The 22,381-nt window shown below is 32.7% G+C and overlaps 1 protein-coding gene across 1 annotated transcript in view; it reads right to left on the minus strand.

Moving 5' to 3' along the window:
- EYS (eyes shut homolog) overlaps positions 1 to 22,381 on the minus strand; it is a 1,451,515-nt gene that overhangs the window by 400,744 nt on the left and 1,028,390 nt on the right. Inside the window, 1 exon segment of the mRNA XM_045543805.1 lies at positions 10,152 to 10,384. Coding sequence (XP_045399761.1) covers positions 10,152 to 10,384 — 233 coding nt within the window.

Here is a 22,381-nt window from a genome sequence, read left to right on the forward strand (position 1 = left end):
TTCTTCCTTATCTGCTGTTTTGCTTTCAGCAGTTTCAGTTACCCTGTGGTCAACTACAGTCAAAAAATATTCAATGGAAAATTCCAGAAATAAACAACTCACAAGTTTTAAATTGTGTGCTGTTCTGAGTAGCATGATGAAATGTGCCATCAGCTCTGTCCTACCTTGGATGTGAATCATCCCTTTGTCCATTTTATTTAAGGGAGTTGAGCATCCATGGATTTGGGTGTTCAAGGGGGGTCCTGGAACTAACTAATCTCTCATGGATAATGAGGGGTGACTGTATAGACTGAGGGGTTTGGTACTGTCTGAGGGTTCAAGCATCCCCTGGGGGTTTTGGAAAATATCCTCCCCCAAGGATTAGGGGGATCCAAGAAACACTAAGATTACACAAAAATCCATTTCCCACTTTTAAACCACAGGCAGCCAAGAGAACTTGCAGGCAAAAGGTGACATATGTATGAGGATTATTTTAATTTCCATATTCACTCATATCTATTCATACCTATTCACATTTATGCATATCCATATCTATGATCCTAGGACAGAGAATAAAGAGACATCCAGAGACACTTTTACAAAATAAATTAAAGCAATTGAAATTGACTTAATATTTCAAGGACAGTTTAAATTCTTTTATTCAGGTGGGTCTCAATTTCATTAATAAAATTGTATTTTCAAGTGATGACATGATGTCATCTTTTAAATATAAGTTCTATTAATTTTTCCTGCCAAAGTAATGTCACATATTGAGGAAAATACTTGCCTGAAAATTAATTTTCCAGAGGCTACTAATTGTATTCTTAATTATCTCTGGTCATTATAGTCCTTTTGTTTTGCCATTGTGTAAAACATTTTATAGCATGTTAATATTACCCTTTGTTTTTACTGTTTTTTTTGTATTATCCAAATATACATTCTTAAATTTTTTTGCACTGATTTCTTCTAGTTAACTAGAGAATAGTATTTTCTTTCAAATCTTAACTATTTCATTTTAATTGTATAGTACAAAAATGTATTAGTGTAGTTTCCTCTACCATTATGTTAAAATGGCAAATGATGTTAAAGAGGAATTGAACTAACCCCCATTAATTTAATTATCTGATATGTTCTCAGAACAAAATATGTTTTCCTTGAAAGAGTATGGGTTGTAGTAACTGAGGAAGCTAGCCATTATATTTAGCATTTGGCCATAAAACTTTCCTAAATTTCTAGAGATCAGGGACAACAGACTCATCACATATTTTAAAAAAATAATGAGTGAAATTAGAGACATTGTTTCTTCTTCAATATTTTGTTTTAGCCTTATAGTTAGTCTAAGAAAAGTATAGGTATTTACAGTTTTCTCTTAAAAAGAAAGTCATCAAAAGTTATTTTTACATATTTATGTTCATGGTAGTGTACTGTTCTCTTTGGAATATTCTTTCCTCTGCTTTAAAAATGCTGGTGAACTTTCACTGTTTTCAGTTTTGGCTTAAATGGCATTTCTTCATAGTGGGTTTTTAAATAGGTTTTTCTCCCCCTGCACCCCACACTGTGATTCTTTATTATGGCACTCTGTTTTAGAGATTGCAAATTAATTTGGATCATATATATAAATATTCTTTATTGATTTGTACCTCTTATAAATGACAAAGGGAAGAGCATGTCTACCTTATTCACCAATTATGATCAGTGTTATGGGCAGTGTTTATCTCATAAGTATGCAGTGAAATCTCGGTAGAGATGGTTAAATGACTCCATCTAACTTAATTTATAAATGAATAAATATATTAATGTAAGAAGGAGGGAGAATTCCTACATAAGTCTCATGACCCATTTCTGTATGAAAGGCTTTGTTTAATATACAAATGTAATATGCATGTCTGGCATGCAGCAAAAGGTCAGGATTGGATAAATAAATTTGGCAACAATCAGCATATAGATGGCATTTAAGGCTGCAGGATTCAGTTGGAGCATCTAATCTAACAGTGGACAGATAACATAAGCATAGATAGCTAAGAGAAGAGAGATCAAAATGAGCATTCTGGAGTTTGTTAAATAAAGAAGTTTTAATGCTTGCTCTTCAAATGAGTAATATAAATTCAATGTCCTAATTCAGACTTTATGTAACTTCAGCTACTTCCATCTTCTCACATACTATTCTAATCAAACTTTTAAGTAGAAAATTTTCCTTATCTTCTCCCCATATCAATACTTTTGTACAAGCAACACCATTACAACTGTTAAGCCATTTTCTTTTGGTCCTTTGGCACTTTGAAGTTTGATATGGTATACACTAGTGCTATGGTTTAAATCTTTGTCCCCTCCAAAAACTCATATTGGAATTTCATTGCCATTGTAACAGTATTAAATAGTGGTACCTTTAAGAGGTGAATAGGCCATGAGGGTTCCATTCTTACAGGTAAAAGGGTAAATTGTGTCCCCTCTTGCCCTCTTTCTTCCTCTCACCTTCTGCTGTTCTATTACACAGCAAGAAGGTCCTCGCCAGATGTTGGCACCTTGATCTTGGACTTCCCAGACTCCAGAATTGTGAGCGAATAAATTTCTGTTTATGATAAATTACTCAATCTCAGGTATTCTGTTATAATAGCATGAGACAAACTAAGACATTCAGACACATAGCTATTGAAAACTTGAAATGTGGCCACTTTGAATTAAGATATAAGTATAAAGAACACACTAGATTTCATAGAGTTAATATGAAAAAAAAGAATATAAAGTATTTCATTGATATTTTTATATTGTTGAAATAATATTTTGGATATACTAGGCTAAATAAAATATATTATTGAAGTTCATTCCTTCTGTATCCTTTAAGTTTTTTAATGTGCAACATGAAAATTTAAAAATTGCATATATGCTTTCTTTTATATCTTTATTGGACTGTGCTTCTATAGAATCAATAAAAAATTAAGTATTGCATGAAAACTGAAAAACAATTTTTTTCTAATTGTTACCTCTGTTAAGGTAATTCCATTAACAGTAATATAAGGAATTCTAATAAACTTTTCTTCTTTCTATTTTTATAAGCAAATTTACTTTAGAAAAACAATATTATACTTTTAAGCATGCCTGACAATTGATTATAAGGACCATTAGCAACTTCATCAAATGTCATGTCTGTATGTCTATTGTCAAATCTATCTATCTAGAGACAATTTAGTACAATTGAGGTCATTGCTATCTTAATTTATCAAAGTTTATGCAATTGTTTATCTCAAGTATATGCAACTTAATATATTTTTCTTGCAATTCAACTTGAAATCTACCATTAAAAAACCTTGGAGGATACATGCTGTGGCAGATTTGGGGCATAGACATTGTATTCTAGCTCTAGATTTGCCCTTAACTGGCAGTCTACTTGCCCTGCTATACTAGTTTTGAACATCGTTTCTGCATCTGTAAAATATTAGTTTCAATTAATTTTGAAGTGTTTTTCAATAGTAAATGATTTTAATAGCCCTACAAAAGATCCTAAACATATATTTTAATTATCTGTCATGTTTTACAGTGTGTGTGTATGAGAGTGAGAGAGAGAGAGAGAGAAAGAGATGTGTGATAAATCTATTAGCAGGAAGTAGGTATGCATGCAATAAAGTCATGACTCTTGAGAAATTTAGCACTGAGGTAGAAATATAAGATAAATCATACTTCCCAGTATGCGCATATATATGTGCTTACAAATATTCAGCTAGCTGGTTGTTCTTGCTTTGACTGTAACCATTTGTACAATGAGCCCATGTCATTTGCTTTATATCTATATTGTTTGTGCCATGGTAAAGTTCTACTGCATATGATTTGGTTTTTCTGTGCATAACTAATGATTCAAGAAAAAGGGGAGAAAGAGATTTTTATTGCGGATTGCCTTTTATAATCACATTTCATACCAAACATTTTCCCTCACATAATAATACATTAAAGGATATAAGCATGATTCAGGCTGGCAAATTTTTGACAAAAATCTATACTATTCTCTACACAGAGAACAGAAAGATTTGCTATACTTCCAAATTATTAGAAAGAATTAGGGTTAAAAGAGTTTTCATCCTATTTTCTAGCCTGTTATAATTGCTTCCTAATTTTCCTCCCATTCTTATGCCCTTCCCCACCGTATTCCTTTCTATATTCTACTCTCATATCCATCATTCTGAAGCCAAACTCTGGTCATTAAGTCTTTTGCCTGATTGAAAATCATTGCTAATGAATTTCATATTTTAATCTGTCACTTAGGGTTTTCTACAGGATGAGTCTCACCTAAATTTCCAGCTTTATTTCTCAGCTGATCTCACATGTGCCCTGCTCCCAAACCAATCTAGACAACTCTTCTCCTTCCTGTGTTTCTGCATTCTAATTCCTTTTAAGTACCATTTAAACTCACTCTTTTAAATACAATTTCCAATACCACCTTCTCCAGAAAATATTTTTTTCCTGATGACCTAAATTGAAAGAAAGGGGAAAAGAAATCTTTGTTCATGAAAATATTTTGATGGTGTGTTTGAAAGGAGGGAAGGCAATAAAAATTTTGCTTTACTATTCTACAATATCGATTAATGAATAAAGCAGAAATTCAGAAAGAAAACAGAGTGTGTATGTGTGCTAATAACTCCTCTTGGGAATGATTATAATTTTTGGTGGAAATGAAGAAGAAATCCATTGTGTGAGATCTTGGTGGATTATATGGCCTAGTTACTATTTTAGAAACCTAAGGAAAAATGTCCCCTCTTGTCCCTCTCTTCCTTTCCCGCCCAGCAGTTGATCAGTATATGTCTGATGTTTTGCCAATTAGACAATTTCACTGCTTCTCTTGGGATTCTGAATGTTGAGCAAATGACTCAGAACATGATGACAGTTTGAGCTCATCTCCAGTGGCGGGGGTGGATAGACCAGTCTGTTTCTCATTGAGCCTCGCCATAGTTGTTGGCTGGCCCTCCAGAACATCCTGCAGTGCATTTTACAAGCTAGTTTCACTTCTCTCAATTCTATGAGCACTGGATATCCATGCAATAAATTTTCTTTTCTGTATGATCATGTAAGTCCCCTGAGAGACGACCAGCTCCCGTGGTAGGCAGAATAATAGCACCCCCAAAGATGTCCACATCCTAATTCCTAACATTTGTGTATATGTTACCTTACATCAGTGATCCCCAACTTTTTTGGCACCTGGGACCCATTTCCTGGAAGACAATTTCTCCATGGGAGGGGGATGGCGCGGGGTGGAGCTCTGCGGCCGGTCCAGTAACAGGCCACAGACTGGTACTGGTCCACAGCCCGGGGGTTGGGGACCGCAGCTTTATGTGACAAAGGAGAAATGAAGTTGCAGATGTAAATAAGATTGCTGATCAGCTGACTTGAGATACAGAGATTATCCTGGATTATCTCAGTGGGCTCTATGTAATCACAAGAGTCCTTAAGTGTAGAAAAGGGAGATGGAAAGTAGGTCTGAGTAATAATGAGAAAGATTAGCCTGACCATTGCTTGCTTTGAAGATGGATGAAGGGGCCCTGAACCAAGGAATGAAGACAGCCCCCAGAAGATGGAAAAGGCAAAGAAATACATTCTCCCCTAGAAAATCCAGGGAGGAACACAGCCCTGCCAAACTTTGATTTAAACCCGTTGAGACTTATGTCATATTTATTTAATACAGGTAAGTACCAGGATAGGGAATGGACTTTCTTTTGTTCTAGCTGGTCATAGTGCTCCCTGATTGAGAATGCAGTAGCCGACAGTGGTGAAGAGCAGAGCAGATTAGAGACCTCCAGCTTGCCCCTGCCTTCAAAAATGAAATCTCCTCTTTTTGATAATAGGTAATCTTGTCTCCCTTCAGCCCCTGTCCTTGACTTCAATCCCCATTCATTTTTAATTTAGCATTCTAATATTTCAGTTATTGTCATTTATTAACAAATATGCAGCATTGCTCTCTGATTTCAAAGATAGATTTTCAGACATGGGTATTATGTGCAAAAAGGCAGACATCTATCTCTTGGTTTTATTCTGATGATGTAGACCAAAGGAGACAAATCCCTGGTTATAAAAACCTTACTGATGCTCTGTTTCTCTGCCTTTTGGCTTTGGAATGCCTGACATTCAGCCCCCTGATTTAAAATTAATAAATAAATTCAGACTAATGTGACTTTTAAATATATTTCAGCTATGTGTAAAAACAAAGACTGACATCCAAGCAGTCTTTTTTATTTTTAACAAGTCAAAACATCTAGTAAAACTTCTCGTTTTTATTTCTAGGTTTGCAATTTACTCAGTACAGTTAACCTTTAAACATATATGGAATATAAGCAGACAGGATATCAAATAAAACAAAAGATTTCTTGCTTTTAATGTATGGCATTTAAATACTCGTTTATTGAACTATTTATAAAACGGTTTTATAGAACACTAAAAAGTCTGTGGCTGTTTAAAAATGTTAATACTATAATTAATAGTCAGAGGCATACGCTTTTCCCCAGCACAAGGCACTGATATTCTAAATCTGTCACTCTGAACTTTACAGTAGGAGACAGCCATCTGCCTGCATGCAGCCACATAAAACAAAGCAAGAATATATATGCTCTATGTTTCCCTTGGTGAGATGCAAGATCATTATGATAAAGTGGGCAATAAGGTTTAGCTAATACGAATTAAGATAGCATGTGCTGAGAAAAAAATATATCCAATCAAACTAATTCTATAAGACAATGTTATTAGCTGATTGAGTATGGAAGATTTGATAAAGAAGAGTACATGATGTAATGCCGAAAAGATAGGAAATATGTGTGTAGGCGACCCATTACCGGGCAACATAGCCCCCAAAACACTTTCTGTGTTAATCTAGTGCTATAGGCTTATATGTTAATTTATACCTCTATTTTGCTGTGAAACATTAAAGTTGTTAAGATAAAATTTAGTTTAGCATTCCCTTTCAGTTAAGAATATTAACTAGAAGTTAAAAGGGAGCAAGGCTTGGGAAGAAAAATTAATTTCCAAAATATCTTCACATCTAGATGTCTATGCAATTAAAATTTCTTCAGTCATGTTCTTTCATCAGTTATATCTAGATTTTTCTGAAATTCAAATACTCTCAAAACTACTTTCTATATTTAAGTTTAAGTGAAATCATTATGAAAATATATGACCACTCAGATAATTTTCTGGGTTCACCTAATGTGTTTTTCAGTTTAATTTAATGGGGCTATGATAATACCTTCTTCATTAAAAACTTATTAGCTCAACATGAACTTCTTTGATTTTCTGATTTTTGAAATTTTATTTTTTTAAGAAAAATCTCTTTTCTTCCTAAAGTAAAGATGCTTTTTACAAACAGATGAAAGAGTAGAACAATTTAAAAATTCTACATCATGCCATCACATTAAATTCGATTTTCTAACTAGTGCAGCATATAGCATGGTGGTTAAATATGAAATCTGGAGTCACTCAAGATTACTCTAATCCCATTTCTACCATGTACAAGCTGTGGGACCTTGAGAAACTAATTTAACAACTCTAGGCTTTAGATCTCTCATTTGTAAATGGCGGGGAGGGTAGAAAGCCTCCTTCAGTTGGTTGAGTGAAATAATATGCATGAAGCATTCAGTGCAGTGTCTGATAAGTCAGAACCCTTCACAATAATATTATGTAAATTTTATTCCTGAAGCAGAAGTTCATAAATTTTAGGTGTTGATTGTGCTACTCAATAAAGGAGTCATTTAAGAAATTATTTTTGTGGTGATCTATCTATAAATTCTGATTTATCTTTAAATTTTAAGCATTTAATACTGAGAACATTGCTAAGAAATTTTATATACATATATAATAAATATAAATAGGGAAGATTTAGGAACTGCTTATCCAAAGTAAATTTTTTGCCAGGCCATTGAAACACTTTGAAACTGGCATACAATATGGTTTATTGAAATTTACACTTAAAAATTATGGCATCTGGCCAACCTAGTTCATATATAAAAAGTTACATCATGGTGCCTGATTCCTGAATCACAGCCTCAGGCAGCAGTCAACATTTGTCACTCTGGATTCTAAGACACATACTATTACAAATTATATTTAGAGCATTAGGTTAAAAACACAAACCTGTTCTTGGCTTTCTTTATGATTGAAAGAGGCAAGGTATTTTATTCAAATTTAAGGGGCAAATGGTTAAAAATAAATATCTACTAATTTTATATTTAGAAATAATGTTTTTAGTTCTGAAAATGCACATCACAACAAACTCTATGTATTATACTGAACCATTTCCTAGAAAAGGAGACAATATTAATCAAATTATAGATAATACTATGATATCTAATAGTCTAAAAATAGTCCTGTTGCATGAATTTTGTTTAGTGTATCATATGCCTCAGGTATTACTGAATTAAATTTTCTTTTAGAAATGCAGTTTTCTAGTTGCTGATAATTATTAATAAAATATTATTAGTAGTTTTATTATGCATTTAAAATAAATATTCTATAGTTGATTATCTACTATTTAGCAAAACATCATCTAATTTATTAGTTTTTAAAATATTATAAATTCAACAGGAAAATTGTCAAAAATATGGAAAGTAGAGAGTGATTAACAATATGGAAAAAATAGAATAATTCCAACAATGAATATAGGGCAAATTCCCAATTTTTTCCTGAGGTCAGTTTCCTACATTCTGCCACCCAAAACACCATATACATTAAACCTCAGTCAAGCCTTGACTTAACTCCAAATATATCTGAATTTCTTTTTTTTCTGGAGGAAAATATAGGTTACTCTCTGAAGTATTAAAGTTAATAGGTAAAAAGTTAAAGCAGATAGAATTGGGGATTTAGTAGGACAGGAAGAGATGAGGGCTTAGGGGTTATTCCTAGTATAGCATGTGTGATTGACTAGGAGATAAGCTAACATTAAAAAATTAAAATATCAAAGTATATTTTAAGAGAGATAAAAAGGGTATTTTTCAAAGACTCTGCCTAGCACAAAGTTAAAGAAAGAAAAAGCCCTCTCAGAGTTTTAAATGTTAAATGTGAATTTAAAAGAGCTTTACAACTTAAATTATCTCCCTAGATCTCTACTCATAGAATGTAACATAAATGATCTTAAACTATAGCAGAAAGCAAAACTCATATTTTCCATACACAAGATGTATTTGTCTAAAAACCAAGCCATTGTGATGTGTCTTCAAAAGCATTTTACAGTTAAAAATTTGATTTTTAAGAATATTTATATGATGTTTTAAAATGAACATGAAAATAAACTTTCCATATCTGTGCTTTTTACTGCATTTACTTACTTCGCTAAATGTTAAAACATTCACGTTAGTCACACAAGGTCATTTGGGAAGAAGAGTTGAATAACATATATGTATCTTTGAATTAAGGAGGTCTCATATTTTAGCACTAAAAAGGGGAGTTATTTAATGCAATCTTAGATAAGTGATGAGATTTTCTTCAATCTGAATCATAATCCAATAGTACCATCCCCACATTCCTAATTTAGAATGAGTGATTAATTTTATATAGACAACAATGGACACTTTTCAATGTTGGCACATGCAGTCAGCTGCATCATGACCTGATGCCTTTGTAATACGCCCAGGGCAATTTTGGCTTTAGTTGCCCAGCACTGTCTTAATGAACTGAAAACCTCTTAAACGGCTATTAGATGTTGATAATATGGTAGCATTTTTTTGATTCATAAATGGCTCCATTAATGCTGAAACCATATTGTTGAGCATCAAAAAATAATGTACTTTTCTTAAACACTAAATTTAAAATGTGGGTATTGGTATATAAAATATAAAAATGTAGTGATTTGATTAGCCATTAAGCACAAAAAATTGTATTAATTAGAATCTAATTGTCTTTATGGTGATAAAGAAAGGATTCACCATAATTTTAGAAATAACTAAATAATAACACTTAACTCCTATTTTATGTAGCAATTGAAGATATATTTTGAATTGCATTTCTAACACAGAAAAAAACTTAGTTTTGTTTCTGCAATACTGAGCTAAAAGTGCTCTATTAAAATTCATTTTTAAATGAAATTATACAGATGTTTCTTCTTTGTTCTGATATTCATCAGCAGCTTTATAATATGTTTCAACTCTCTTCCATTCTCTGGAGAAGTTTTTAAAAAGAAATATAGAAGGATAATGAAGATTGATTACCTTTTTCACAGAAACGGCCAGTAAAATGTAGAGGACAGTCACACTGGAAGGAGGTTACTCCACTGGAGAGGAAGATGCGCCGGCATGTGCCTCCGTTGTGGCATACTTCCTCCTGGCACACAGGGGGTGCTGCAGGAGAGGCGCTGAGGAAAGTCTGCACGGAGTCAACCCCTTGTGTCACACCAGAGGGAACAAGGAAGGAGGCCGTTGGAGGCAGAGTAACATCCTGGGATCTGTGATTCATAAACAGATCAGAAAACAAAATATAAGTAAAAGTATTAGGAAAATAAATAGAAATAATAGAAAATTTAGTTTAAAATAAGAGGGAATAAAAGCAACATTGATCCAAGGTATGACTGAGGACAAATAAAATAATGTTTGTTTTACAATTATGAGATTTTTAAGTGTGAAAAATGTCTAAGCAACATAACGTGACCCTGGGTAAATCATGGAGCTGTAGTAAATCTACATGGTTTTGAGAAGCTAAATTAATTTCTTCAAAGTAGTAAGAAACCTGGAAGAATTGGCCTTCACAATTTTAAGAGTCAATTCTCTTATGGGAAAGAATTAGAATTTTGGCGAAACATAGACATCCTTTGTTTATTACAAATGTTATGAGCCTAAGATTAAGAAATCTGGCCATGTTACATTTTAGTGCTAAAATTAAACTTGGGTGATTTCTAGGTTCATTGCTAGAAATATGCATTCCCCAAAGTGACTTAGAATTCATTTCTAGGAGTTATCCAAGAGGTACCTTAGAAATACCAACAAATGATTTACTATTTTTTTTCAGAAATATTACTACCAGTTTAATTTTTCTTTCTTAATAAATAATAACAACAAAAAATTCTCTCTGAATTACATAAAATTCCTTATTTTTATGCCCAAAGCCCCTAATTTCTTTCTGCTTTTCTAGCCTACTTTATCATGATTCATAGTAAGTACCTTAAATTCTGTCAAACCAAATGATATTACTAATCCTTATACACCCTGAATTTTCCTAATTTGGGAAGTTTGTTCAACTACTTTCTATGCATTATTCCTCTCTTCTTATCTAATTTACACCTGTAGTGCCAAGTTGCTACCTACAGATATCCTGAGCAGTAGTTACTGGCTTAACAAGATAAAATTGATGTTTCTCTCATCATATGTCATTTGTACCACTGTTAAAGCATTTACCATGTCCTTATAGTTAAATTATTTTATGTGAAGCATCTCCTGTTAGGCTACACATGGTCATTGTTTTTCTACCGTCCTTCCACACACAAATTTCTCATTTTGGCAGAAATCCTTATTCATAATAAACACTTTATAAATATTTGTTGAATTAATGTCTTCAGTGTACTTGCGAGTTTTAAATACTATTTGGAAAGCAGTGTTTTTGGAATTTCACTTCATATAATCATGAGAGAATTATCTTTTTAATGTAAAAAATGTTGCTGCAATAGAAATAATCAACAATTTAACAAGTGAATTTTTATTTTGTACATTGTCACAAAGATAAAAGCTTAGCAAAAAGAAGTCAGTTCAAACATAATTTCCAGCTGATGTTAGAGACTTAAATAGCTATTTTTGGTATCTACTATGCACACTGATATTAACTTATTGGAATAAGAAAGTTGAAGAAAATGAAATAGATAACAATTTATAAAAAACATTTTGCCAATATAATGTTAAGCTACAGGTCAATTCTTCTGTGTTACAATCATTTTACAACCTGAAATTCTTCTTTATCGTGTTCATCACAGGTTGTAACAATATATTTATTTTTATGACAGTTTGGGGCTGTCCTTCTTCTCTTTCCTCTGGACTGCAGCTTCCATGAAGGACAGATAAATTACCTCTGCTCTTTTCTTCATATTATCCTGAACAACAATGTTTGGCCCCATAGCAGGCTCTCTAATAAATATTCACAAATGAATTTGAATAATTTTTTTGTAAATAAGCAATACACCACACTACTAACAAGAAAAATAGCAAGTGAAAATAATTTTGTCACCCTTGGGATTAATTTCATTACTCCATTATATAATTCTTTCATTTTATAAACAATACAAATTCCAACACTTGATGGAATATTATAATCAACTTTCTCTGATTTTTTCTTTTAGAAGATTAGTATAGTTCTTCCTATTTGTACTCACAATATAAGTTCGTCCTTTTAAGGTAACTTTTGTCAAGTTAAATGGCAATGCTAATTTGAGTTACATGGGATTTATTACTCAGTATTCCAAATCCTAATTTAATTTTTGGTTTCAGTGTTTCTGAATAATTTCTCCATTTCATCTAACATTTGCCATGGACTTCATGAACTACAGTCAATCACTTGTTTCTCAGGAATAAATTAGACTGAATTAAATGTCACTACTTTTTTCTCCTACTGTAGCTGCTCAGGGAGCCTATATCTCACCTGAAAAAAAAAATCAATATTTTGCACATTTCAGTTGTTAACTGATTACACAAAAATAATTACTATCAATTGATCTATCAATTAAAACATCAAGATCATGAATCAAATTTTGAAAGCACCATTAGTCAGATACATTCTGTTATAAAGAACAAATTTGATATCTAACAGTATTAATAGTCCTTGGCTTTTAGTAGTTTTCTTTTTGTAAGTTATGCGTTATGTCATGAATTTGCTTATTTTAAAATTTAGAATGAAAATTTATTCAATTTGTTATATATTTAAAAAGAAAAATTTTTCCTGATTGCTAAAATTTTAATTTATTTTTACATAAAGTTTAAAACATCAAGTGAATGTGGAGGTTTATTAAAATAACTAGATGAACATATCAATATAATTTGCAATTTAAAAAGGAGCAATTTCTTTTTATTCTAGAAGTCATGAGAGTTTAGAAATAAATCAGGCTTGAAATTTTCAAGATTATTAAAAAAATGTAAAAATTGCACTTCTTTGACTTTCTTATGTAAATACTTGATTTACTGTCTGCCTCAAATAATAAGTATGAAGAACTGCTTGATAGCTTCTTGAGCAACTTGTTACAAGGATACAGTGAGGAACCAGCCACTGCTATAACAAGAAGGAACCCTTCAAAAAATTTTTCTTAATAAATTATTGTCTGAATAACATATGCTAATTTTATTCAAAATCAAGCCTGATCACTAGAGAAAGATGTCTTGATTGGACTGTAATTTCCAGTCATGTTGTAGAATTCTAGTTGGAACAGGAAAGGAGGAAACACTACTCTATTGCCTCAGTCCAATCACTCTCTCTCTTTCAGGGGGTTCTTAGAATCCCCTGGTTTGCAGGCTGCAAGCAGCCTGTGAAAAACATGGGGCTAAAAAGTTTACACTGCTTCAGCCTGAGGGATTTGCTCATTGTCAGCTGACTTTATCCATTGTTGAGGAGACATTTGGCCTCAGAGTCTTAGAACCAAGAGTGGGCTCACTTTTAGATGTGTGAATCCTGGGAAGCCTGCTTCACAGGCAGAGAAGTAGGGGAATTTTTAGAATGATGATGAAGTACTGAAAAGGAAAAAAAACAACAAAGAAACTCATCTAGAAGAACCTTGAGTTTAGGGCTCCTAATAGTGTAAGGGGAAGAAAAGTTTCAAAAATCATTGTGTTTGATTTTACAAAGTAGTAAAGTAAATTTGTTATAATCTAGATAACAAAAGACATATGAGAATGTACTATAAACCCACATACTGCATTCTACTTTGTCTTTCCACCTATTAGAATATGCTATTCTACTTTTTGTTTTTTCACCTAAAGATAATTCTCAGTGGGCTACTCTATCAATAAGTATAGTTCTTCACTTCCCTTTTAAAAACTGCAGAGGGTTTTCATTGCTTGGATATACCAACATTGATGATAACGGTTTGAAATTAATACATTTGAGCTGTTCCAAGTTTTTTTCTTGTGTTCTGGGTCATAAATTTATTTTTAATAGCTGCATTGAGATATAATTTACATATAGAGTGTACCCTTTAAAGTGAATCATTTAATAATTTTTAGTAGATACAGAATTGTACAACCATCACTATAATTTAGTTTTATGTTTTATCATCCCAAAAAGAAACCCCATTTCTATGAGTAGTCTCTCCCTACCACACACCCTCAGCCCAGCCCTAGGCAAGCTTTGATCTCCTTATATCTCTATAGTTTTGCCTATTTTGGACATTTCGTATAAATGGAATCATATAATATGTAGCCTTTTGTGACTGGCTACTTCGCTTAGCATAATATTTTTAAGTTCATCCATGTTGTTGCATGTATCAGAACTTTATTATTTTTATTACTGGTAATGCATATGCATTATTTAATTTATTCATTCATTAGCTGATGGACATTTGGGCCATTTCCATCTTTTGGCTATTGTAAATAATGCTATTATGAATATTTGTTCAAGTCTTTGTCTGGATGCATGTATTCATTTCTTTTGGGTGTATAGGTATAAGCAGAATTGATAGATTATATAGTCTATGTCTAACATTTTAAGCAATAGTCAAACTATTTTCCAAAGCAGCCACACCATTTTATATTCCTACCAGCTAAATATTAGAGTTCCAAATTCTCCACATTTTTCTTGAATCATAAATTCTTTCTTTTTGTATCGTTTGACCAACATCTCCCGATTTCCTCTACCCCCCGACTCTGGCATCATAAATTCTTATAATTAGTATGTGCATTTAAATTTTTTAGTGGATTTTGCCAAATTCCCCTCAAAATAGTTGGTATAATTTGTATAGTAACAACTTTTACCTCGTTTACACCAATAATTTTGTTAGCAAATTTTGACTCTTTAGTAGCCAGTTACATAAAAACTAGAAACTGGCTGTTGTTTTAAATCACAATTCTTTCTTCATAAATGTGGTAGGCAGAATAATGGATCCCAATTAAATTAAAAGTAGTTTTCTGAACTGTCCTAACTAGTATGTGTTCCATTCACCTGTAGTCATACAGGGGCAGACCAGCTGAGTAGAACTCTCTTTGACAACAGTGTATAGAAAAGGTCGTGATAACTAATCATTCTTTCTAAGCATCCATCTCTACTTATGCATTATTAAATGTAGTAGCTATAAACACATACACTTGTATTTAACATACCTATATCCATATGTACACCTACATTTATAACCTAACATCTCCTGTACTATTTATATGGAGTTTCTTGGATGTCAGGCCCTCAATTTTCATGCAGAATAACAAAAATACCTACTGACGCCTTAGTGGTGGTGCCTAACAGGAATAAATCGAGAGAATTCAATTTCTGCTTTAACTTTCGAAATCATGAGAACACCATAATATCTAACAGAGCTTTCAACATATTGAAAATGGCTTCAAAATTTTAAATTGTTCTCATTCTCAGCTAGTTTTAAAATTTTATGTTGTTTTTAGTTTGATCCAACAACTTTGAAAATAATCAATCACAGTAAATTTTATCTGGGGGAAAAGCAACATAAAAAAGTTTTTGCTATTTAAAATGTATTTAACTGGCATTATTATATTAAAGGAGGAACATATAACGTTACTGTTAATACACGTAAAATCCTCGTGTCATTCAAAATAATTATTAGATATCAAAACAACAAATTATACACGGAAAATTAATCTGAACAAACATAATACCAAGCGCTACTCTTTTTTAAAGATAACATTATATAATACAATAAGAATGGTATCCTCATAATGAATTTAATAAGGTTTAACATTTTAAAATGCAAATAAATTAATTCATTCTTAACGAAATTGTGTGTGATTTTTATTTTCCTAATTTTTCTTTGGACAAATGAAGTTTTCATTTCTACCATCTTCTACTCTTTAGCTATTATATACTCATATATAGGGTTCCCTAGACCACAAGCATTCTCATTCTCACATAATTCATGTTCACCGCATCCCTAAGTGTTAGCCGCCACTGGCACTCCAGGACCCTCCAACCACCCTCAGTAGATAGGGTGGGTATTTTTGTAAAGTTGTGCCCCCCTCGATAGATTCTGATTTTCCTTTCTCCTGCCAGCCATACTTAGAGTTATGCTTGATCACAGAGAACATGCAAGCTCTCCACATTTGGATTCCAGAGCCCGAGGCTGAATGGGAATTAGATTAACACTTTCCACTTATATGCCAAATCAGGAAGTATCAGAAACTCTATTTCTTTCCTTTTCTTCCCTTCCATATCTAAAATTCTACCCTTCCTTCCTTCTTGTAAACTAGTAAAATGCCCTTTCGTTGGTTTTATATTCATACTTCCTTTTCAACATCCTTTAGTTCCAAATCTTCCTCTGATCCATCCTTCTCATTGCACTCATTTTTCTTATTAGATATTACTCTCATGCCCCAAATTATTCTAATGCAAAATATACATTCCTCTATGATTCGATTTCATCTTACTTTTCAATTTTATCTGCCTCCAGTGTCAATATATACCAAATGTGTGTTCTAATAACATCCAAGTATAATATTTTCAATATTCCATTCCATGCTTCATGCTTTTCATACATTAGGATTCCCCTGTGATATACTTTAACTTTAAAATTCCCCTTTTTTTTTTCCTTCAAGATACAGTTCCAAAGCTATTGTCTCCAAATTTCTTTTGGATTTCCTTAGACACAATTAATTATGCAACATTTTATATATATCAAGCTAAAGAAATAATACCAAATAACTCTAATGTTATAGAAGCACATAATGTGAGAATCTTTATTCCTATTGTCCTCCAAACCCAATACACTTTGATTCCCAAGAGGCAATTACTCTAGGTTCCATTTTGTACAGTATATATCCAGATTATAAGGATATGGAATTTAGTTTACTTTCTTTATTGGTTTTTAAATAAGGGCAATTGGCTAGTTAAGAATAATGCTAGCTCCCAAATCTCAGGGGTTTAACAACACAGAAGTTTATTTCTTGTCCACATAAAGTTCAACCAGCCTAGGTGGAGGGGAAGAGTTCTGTTTCCTGTTGTAGTGCAGTGATATTTAGGGAATCAGGTGACATAGAATTTATCAATCTCAGCACATGGTTTTTGAGGTCTCCTTGGATGTCACTCAAATATTCAAATACCAGGCAGGTAAGAAAGGTAGGGGAAAAGGGAGCATAGGGAATCTTAGTCCATTTCACTCCATTGATCAGAACTTGGACACATGGCCAAACATGCTGCAAGTGAGCTTTGGAAAATACTCTAGCTATGCTCCTAGGAAGGCAGGAAAAAGATTTGGTTAATCCAGCCAGCTTCTGCTATGGAGATATAAATTGTTACTAAACAAAACTAAAACAAATAAAATGTATTTTCTTCACTTCCAGTTACAAAATATTTTTAAGATCTTTTATTGTCATTATACATAGATATAGCTCAGAAATTTTAAAGAGAGAAGTTCTTAGTGCAGGTAATTTATTTTGAATTATTTCCCTATTGCTAAACATTAGGGTTGTTCCAAACTTTTAAAATTATAAATACTACAGTTAATATCATTGTAAAAACAACTTCTGACCACTGGAAGTCCATCTGAAGAATAAATATCTAAGGGTATAATTCATTGAGTAAAATAAATATGCCCAATCTACATTTTAATATATAGTCCATAAAAGCTGTTACAAAATTATGCTATTGAAATGCTTTTGAGTACTAATTTCTCCAATCCCTCACAAAAGTTAAATATTATCTTTATATAATTGGTTATATATATGATGAATGAGAATTATTACAATGGATAACCTCACTATTATTTCAACTTCTATTTCAATTTTTTTAATATGTATAATTTGTTGTTTACATTTTATCTATTTTGAATTGCTAGAATATATACTTTCTCTCGTTTCTTCAATTGGGTCTGTTTGTACTTATCAATTTATAGGAAACAGTTCTATATGGTGGATATTGGTTTATTTTATGTCTTCTCAAATAACATTTATTGGTCTTTCTCAGCACTTTGTAATGTTTTCGCTGTTTTCCCTCTTCCATTGCTCCTGTTGAAAATTCACTTGTTGAGTCCAATAATCATTCTTTTGTAAGAAACTTCTCTTTCTTCTATGGATACTTTTAAGAAGTACCCTTTATCTTTGTTGACCAGCAGTTTTTCAGTGTGCTATATTGAGATACAGAATTATTTTTATTTTTCTAGGTCAGGTTGTTTTCCGGGGCGGGGGAGGGTGGTGGGTTCTATTTGGAGAATTTGTTTTTTATCTATTCTGGAAAAATCATATCCTTCTCACATTCACTTTATATTCTCCTGTTAACATCTTTATTACATGAAATTAAATGTTCTCATTTTATTTTCCTTGTGCTCATCTCCTTTTATAACATCTCTCTTAATTCACAGTAATTTCAATAGATATGCTATATTGCTCATTAATTCTCTTTACAGCTTTGTCTAATTGCTGTTTAACTTGTCTGCTTTTAAAATTTATATTATTATTCTTTTTCCTTTTTGTAGGTCTACTTGCTTAAATTTTATAAGCCTCTACTCAGTTTTATGGCATCTTTTCTCTTATACATACTTTATTTTGCCTCTTCTTTAAAAAAATCAAGCATAATTTTTAAAACTCTGTATCTGATTATAGCAACATATGATCTTTGCAGAGCCAAGCCACCTCCTCCTTCTTTCTGTTGGCTCCTGTATCATGGTGCTTTTTATTTCCCCATCAGTCATTGTCATTTTTCACTGTAGGCTCCTATTCTTTGCAACTTATCTGTGAGATTACTTTGATGCCTGAGTACATGGCATTACCCCAAAGAGGATTTGTATTTACTTTGTTCATCTCATGAAGACAATTCCAAATAGGAAACACTACAAAATAAAATATTCTTTAAGAATTTTGGGTAAATAGTAAGTATAAGTTTGGGCCACAAACCTCCATGTCTGGCTAGTTTGCTGTTATAAATAATTGGGAAAGATTTTTCTCCCTCCTACCTAAAGGTGCGGCATGAAAGTTTCCTTGAGGATCCTCTTTTTCCCCTTTTTCTTTCTTAGTTTCTTTCCTTTTTTTCTTGACTGTAAGAATTTTTCTTATTTATCTTAGCATCATAGCAATGTAATACTTTTTCTTTATGTTAGTCTATATTTTATGTGTATCTTACAGCTAAATTTTTTGTTTCAGGTGCCACACTACCCAAAATGAAGTCACTATCTTTTTCTTAATCTTCCAGAAATTTCTCAAAACACAGGGCTCCTATAAGAATCTTTTACTGTTTTCAACACTAATATAAATGAATATAGCTTGTGAATACGTGTGTGGGGTGTTTTAATGTTTTTGTATTTTCTACAGGCGGAAAATACAAAATGGAAGTAGACTTAGATATATGTATGCAGTTTGCATTGTTTACTAATATTCTGTGTATGATATTTGTACTGTGGGACACTCAGTTGTTTTTCTATGATTATCTCCCTTTCTAGGATTTAAAACCTTAAAGCTACTTTCTTTATTTATTTACTTAAGTAACGAACACTTAGCATAGTTCTGACACCTGGTAATTGCTAGAGAAGTTTTTTAGACTTTATACATATTCTAATCCATAGATACATTCTGAGATAGGACATTTGAAAAGCAAATCATTTTATAATATATGCAATGAATCATTATGGGAACTGAACTTTATACCATGAATACTTAAAGAAATCTATAAATTCATAGTCTAACGCTAAGGGTATATAGATTTTTGAGGAAATGTAAGAAATTAAATTTAAATTGATAAACTAATAAAAACAGTATTTTTGGCTAAGACTGTATTTTTTACTTAATGGCTTCATTTAGTTTTAGAAGTCATTGAGGTTTGAATTCCTTGCTACTAGGGAATATACTGTAGTAAGAAATATACATATTTTTATGTGTTTCATATCAAATGGAAACATTTATTATGTTAATTAAATTTAATTTATTAATTCCATTATGGAGGGATATTACTCTGGAATACTTCCAATTTAACATAAAACTTATAGGAAAGAAAAATATTCTAAAATATTAGGCAGCATTAAAAATGTGTGATTTCTTATGACCTGGAAAGTGCGTCCAAATTAGTGAAAGACAAGTTGATAATCAAGATGACATGATGAAAAATGTCATAGTTCGCCCTAGCCATAAGAACATGTATGCTGGCAAAGACAAATGCATTTTTTTCTTCTGAGCCTCACAAAAAGAGAGGAACTTTCTCGGATTGATAGGAGCCAAAAAATATATTTATTTCATGGAAAGGACTCTTTTAAATGATCTAGACCTAGACATTGTCAGTCAGGATTTGAAAAACAAAATAGACCCACAGAGAAGCCAAGACAATCAATCTATAATACATCGCACATCACTCATTCATTCACTTATTCAACCAAAACACTTATGAATTTTTTCCCATGCATCAAAAATTCACTCATCAGGATTATAAAGTTATCAGTAGAACCTAGTGATATGGAATACAGGAAAAAAAGGCAATTGCCATATTGTATAATGCATTGAGTGCTTAGTGTATACCCAGCAGTACTCTAAATGCTTCATATGTACTACTATAATTCTCACAAAATAAAAACAACTATTTTTATTTTCCTAAATGTACAAATGAGAAAACAGAGGTACACACTTGAGCTCACCCAAGGTCACAAGGAAAATATATGGTGGAAATGGATGTGAACCCATATAGTTTGAACTTTGAACTAAAACCTTTCAACATTTTTTGACTCTTGCCAGGGGACAAGAAGGGACATACTGATGATGTGGTGGAAGATAAAAAGATATCTGGCATTAGTAGAAGAAAAACACTCAGAAAAGTCTTCCTCAGGAGGTTTACAGGTGAGTCCAAAAAGACGAGAAGGAGTTGGCTAGAAGGATGGGCAAAGAAAGCTGTGATGTTAGGAAGAACACTCAGAAGTCCATCAGAGGAAACTGCATGTTTAAAGATTCAAAGGAAAGAGACACCACACATAGCAATTGCAAGCGGTTTGGCGTGAAGGAAGCTAGAGTATGTGTTTGTGTGTACGCGTGTGAGTGTATGTGTGTGTGCACACGCGCGTGCCCATAGATGAGTCTTAGGGAGGCAGGCAGGGGCTGGATTATGGGGAGGTTTGTCGGCCATATTAGTGAAGTCACTAATGGCTTTTATGCAGGAAATTAATAATCTGCATCTCTTTTTGGCTATTTCAAGTTGGAAAAGTTTAGGAAAATTAACAGGAGACAGTGCAGTGCCCCAGGACTAGAATCTGTACTATCCATGAATCTGAAGGGACAAGCAAATGATAATTTCTGCAATGTGGACAAAGATGTAGGCATAGGAGAAGAACCACCCAATAAGAGCTGTGGTCTTGGAGAGAGGAATGCAGCCACCACAAACTTGTAATTGGCTGATAGAAAATGGGGAATAAATAAACTCTGAACTCTTTCTACTCCCTCAATGTCTTCCCATCCCATTGCCCAAACACAGCTGAAAGTCAGAGGCCAAGGGAGCTAGGTAGTTGCAGCCCCTAGAAATCAGCCTCCCAGGGTACCAAGCAGGATGGAAAAAGATGGAGAGTAGATTTGGAAATGAAGCAGAGAATATCTAGCCCAGGGAGAAAGACATAAGTAAATTTCAGGTTTAGCGTTTGGGTAACTGAATGAACAATACCATTTGATGATGTAGAAGATACAAATTTCATGCTGAGAAAAAATTCTCTCCATCTGGTTCTAATTGTATATCTTATAGAAATTCCTAATATTACCTATACCCTTTTTTCCAGATCTGATTTTTTTTTGACCTTTTAAAAATATTTCTTTGGCAATTTGGCTGAGTAGATACTTGAGCACATGAACTTACGTCACCACGTTGCATGAGAAGTCAGTAAAATATACCTTTTACAAATAAACAATGATCCATTTAATAACATCCCTGCTCAGTTGGGTCATGAACCCACAACCCTCAATATCATCATTCACCTGGGGGCAGCGAGCAGAATTGCAGGCAACCTCTGCCAAGAGGAAATAATCATTTCTTTAAAGAAAAAACCACACAATTATTACAAACGCCTACTGCATCAGGGGAATGATTTAAAAATTTTATTTTAACATATCAGGGTTAATAAAATAAAGCCACAAATAACTAAAGCTAGATGGAAAAAGTGTCCATTTCAAAATTCAGAAGGTTAAAGAAAAATGTTAAACACAATAGTTTTACATTCAAAATACGCTTACATTGCAGGGCAGTCATTGGTTTCAGATTACTTCGAGGAACCTGATAAATTTACGCTGGAATAAATTTAGAAAAGTATGACACACACAAAAAACTAAACTAGAATTCAAATGTA

The sequence above is a fragment of the Lemur catta genome, chromosome 2, assembly GCF_020740605.2.
Source record: "Lemur catta isolate mLemCat1 chromosome 2, mLemCat1.pri, whole genome shotgun sequence".
In the NCBI taxonomy this organism is placed as follows: Eukaryota; Metazoa; Chordata; class Mammalia; order Primates; family Lemuridae; genus Lemur; species Lemur catta.